This window comes from Pelecanus crispus, chromosome 7 (assembly GCF_030463565.1).
Source record: "Pelecanus crispus isolate bPelCri1 chromosome 7, bPelCri1.pri, whole genome shotgun sequence".
Classification (NCBI taxonomy): domain Eukaryota; kingdom Metazoa; phylum Chordata; class Aves; order Pelecaniformes; family Pelecanidae; genus Pelecanus; species Pelecanus crispus.
In genome coordinates, this window is record NC_134649.1 from 19,108,939 (window position 1) to 19,112,281 (window position 3,343).

General features: G+C 65.9%; 1 protein-coding gene across 1 annotated transcript; it reads left to right on the plus strand.

Moving 5' to 3' along the window:
- Nucleotides 1-1,578: 1,578 nt before the first annotated feature.
- FOXB1 (forkhead box B1) lies at nt 1,579-2,541 on the plus strand. The gene has a single exon (XM_075714473.1). It carries the CDS (start codon nt 1,579-1,581, stop codon nt 2,539-2,541), a length of 963 nt encoding a protein of 320 aa, XP_075570588.1.
- The last annotated feature ends 802 nt before the right edge of the window (nt 2,542-3,343 follow it).

Here is a 3,343-nt window from a genome sequence, read left to right on the forward strand (position 1 = left end):
GTGTCGTGTCCCCCCCCCCCCGGCCGAGGCCGGCCGGCTGGCGCGCAAGCTGCGCCCCGGCGCTGCCCGCCGCGGCCCCCAGCCCCGGGAGCAGGAGGGCGCGGAGGGCGGCTGGGCACCGAGCGCACCGGGGCTCTGCCCGGCCGCGGACCAGCAGCCCGGCCGCTGCGCTGTGTTTTAAGGCGACTCCCACGGCTTCGCACCAACAGGTCCGCGGAACTAGAGCAACGCTCCTGCCTGGGCTGGGGCTGGGGCGGGGGCGGGGGGGGGGGGGGGGGGGGGGGAGAAACTTCCCGGGGCGGCTACGGAGGAGCCCCGATCTTTTCTCTCCTCGAAAGAACCTTCGCTCGGGGAGAGCGGATTTGGCAAAGAGAAAGTCGCTCGTTACAGGGAAAAAGGCTCGCCTCAAGTTAGCCAACAATACAAATCAGATAACAATGCAGAACAAACAGAATACCACGGCCAAGCAATTTCCATGTCAAACATCCCACTGCTCAGTACCTCCATTTGTAAGTGTGAATTGCAGACTAAGCTTCCTGCAAAGTCCACAGAGAGGTTAGTGCATACCTTCCCCCCCACCCCCAGCCACCGGGTACCATCGCACTGCGATTCCGCTGGCGGAGCCTTTTCACCCCTCGCCTTGTCTTCAAATGGAAATGATTCCCATTGGCCCAAGGTGTCCATGTAAATAGGTGTAAATGAAACCAGATTATGCCTTTCTCTCCAGCCCCCTCCTCCCCGCTCCCCTCCCCCTGCTCCCAAGGCGATTGTCATATGATAGCAAAGAAGTGGCACATTAATGAAGCGCCTCTACAGGGGTCTTTTCTGCTCATGTCACCACATAAAACTATCAGATGGTTAGAGGAAGGACATGGAGGCAACTACTTAGCTCATCGCGGCTGCAGAGAAGCAAACAAGCCTCTGCTACAGTCCAGCTGCCGGTGGTGTAAAAGAAGCTGATTCAGCCCGCGGAGGAGAAGGGAGGGGTGTACAAGAGGATTCCCAAACCCCAGCCAGCTCGCTGCCTCCTCGGGACTAAACCGGAGCAGAGTGGCCGGGAGAGGAGCGAGAGGCACGCCGGAGGAGCGGGGTGGGAAAGAGCCCGGACTCCCGGCTGCGTCCCGGATGCGGACCGTCAACTTCCAACAACTTTAAGGTGGGCACATGCAGGGCCGGCGTGGAGCGGGGTGGGAGACGAGGGGATGGGAGGGGGTCCCCTTCTCCTCCTCGCCGAGACCAGGAGGCAGAGCTACCGCTAGAGCAACTTGAGGGCGCGGGCTGCTGCGGGGAGGTCAGGCTGAGCGAGGCCGGGGCCGGCAGAGCGGCGCAGCGCTCTTCCCCCGCCGGCGGCGCAGAGCCCGGGGTGGGTTTCCCCTGCCCCCGTCCCGCCCCCCCGGGGGCTGAGGTCCGCCGTGCCCCTTCCCCGTGCCCTTCTTTCTCCCGCCCGGCCCCACACCCACCCGCGGCCCCGGCCGGGTGTCGGTGCAAATCCTCTCGGACTCACCCCTCTCCCCCCGCACCCCCGACCCCCTCCTTGTCGCTGCCCTTCTGCAGATCTCCGCGGGTCCCCTAGCGAAGATGCCTCGCCCGGGCAGAAACACTTACAGCGATCAGAAGCCTCCCTACTCCTACATCTCGCTGACCGCCATGGCGATCCAGAGCTCCCCGGAGAAGATGCTGCCCCTGAGCGAGATCTACAAGTTCATCATGGACCGCTTCCCCTACTACCGGGAGAACACGCAGCGCTGGCAGAACTCCCTCCGCCACAACCTCTCCTTCAACGACTGCTTCATCAAGATCCCGCGCCGCCCCGACCAGCCGGGCAAGGGCAGCTTCTGGGCGCTGCACCCCAGCTGCGGGGACATGTTCGAGAACGGCAGCTTCCTGCGCCGCCGCAAGCGCTTCAAGGTGGTCAAGTCGGACCACCTGGCCCCCAGCAAGCCGGCGGACGCGGCGCAGTACCTGCAGCAGCAGGCGAAGCTGCGGCTCAGCGCCCTGGCGGCCACCGGCACCCACCTGCCCCAGATGTCCACGTACAACCTCGGCGTGTCCCAGCCCTCCAGCTTCAAGCACCCCTTCGCCATCGAGAACATCATCGCCAGAGAGTACAAGATGCCCGGGGGCCTCGCCTTTTCCACCATGCAGCCCATGCCGGCCGCCTACCCCCTCCCCAACCAGTTGACTACGGTGGGCAGCTCCATTGGCACGGGCTGGCCCCACATGTACGGCTCGGGCATGATCGACACCGCCACCCCCATCTCCATGGCCAGCGGCGAGTACGGCGCCTACGGCGTGCCCATTAAGCCGCTCTGCCATGGGGGGCAGACTTTGCCGGCCATCCCCGTCCCCATCAAGCCTACCCCCGCCGCCGTGCCGGCCCTGCCCGCCCTGCCCGCGCCCATCCCCACCATCCTCTCGAACTCGCCGCCCTCCCTCAGCCCCACGTCCTCGCAGACGGCCACCAGCCAAAGCAGCCCGGCCACCCCCAGCGAGACTCTCACCAGCCCGGCGCCCGCCCTGCACTCCGTGGCGGTGCACTGACCCGGGCCGCCCGCGCGGACTCCGCCGTCCCCTTGCTCCCAAAAGTTTCCTCGGAGCTCTCCTCCCTCCCTTCTCTCCCTCCTTCCGCTTCTTTCCCCCCTCCTCTCCTCTCCTCTCCTCTCCTCTCCTCTCTTTTCCTCGAAAGCAGAGACAACTCCCCGCGGGCAACAGAGGTGTGCCGTTCGCCTGAGCTGCCTCGCTGCTTCGCCCCTTCAGCCGCGCCCCTCCTTCGCGTCTCGGCTTCTTCCCCGGCTCTGAACTTTGTTTTCCGCTCTCCTGAGGCGAAACGAACCGACCCGGCCCGCCCCCCTCCCCGCCCGGTAGGAACTGCCATATGCATCACTAGTTTTCCAAAAGTACTTCAGGCATCCTCGGTTTGCCGGGCACCAGGCGAGCCTGGCCCGGCGATGCCTCTTCCCCTTCCTTTGTCTGGGGAAGAGCAGGGGTTTGCATGGGACCGATCTCTAAAACCGCAAACAGCGTGAGGCGGCTGCGGCCTCGCCGCACGGGAGCCGCGGCGTTTCCAGCCTCCAAGCAAGCAAGAGCCTGGATCTTGGAAACGCCGGGAAGCGCTCGTGTCCTTTGTGTGGGTGCGGGCGCGCCTCCGCCTGCGCGCAGGGCAGGGTTCCCGCGGGGCAAGGCAAGGCTGCGGGGCAGGGCAAGGCTGCGGGGCAGGGCAAGGCAGGGCAAGGCAAGGCAAGGCTGCGGGGCAAGGCAAGGCTGCGGGGCAAGGCTGCGGGGCAAGGCAAGGCTGCGGGGCAAGGCAAGGCTGCGGGGCAGGGCAAGGCTGCGGGGCAAGGCA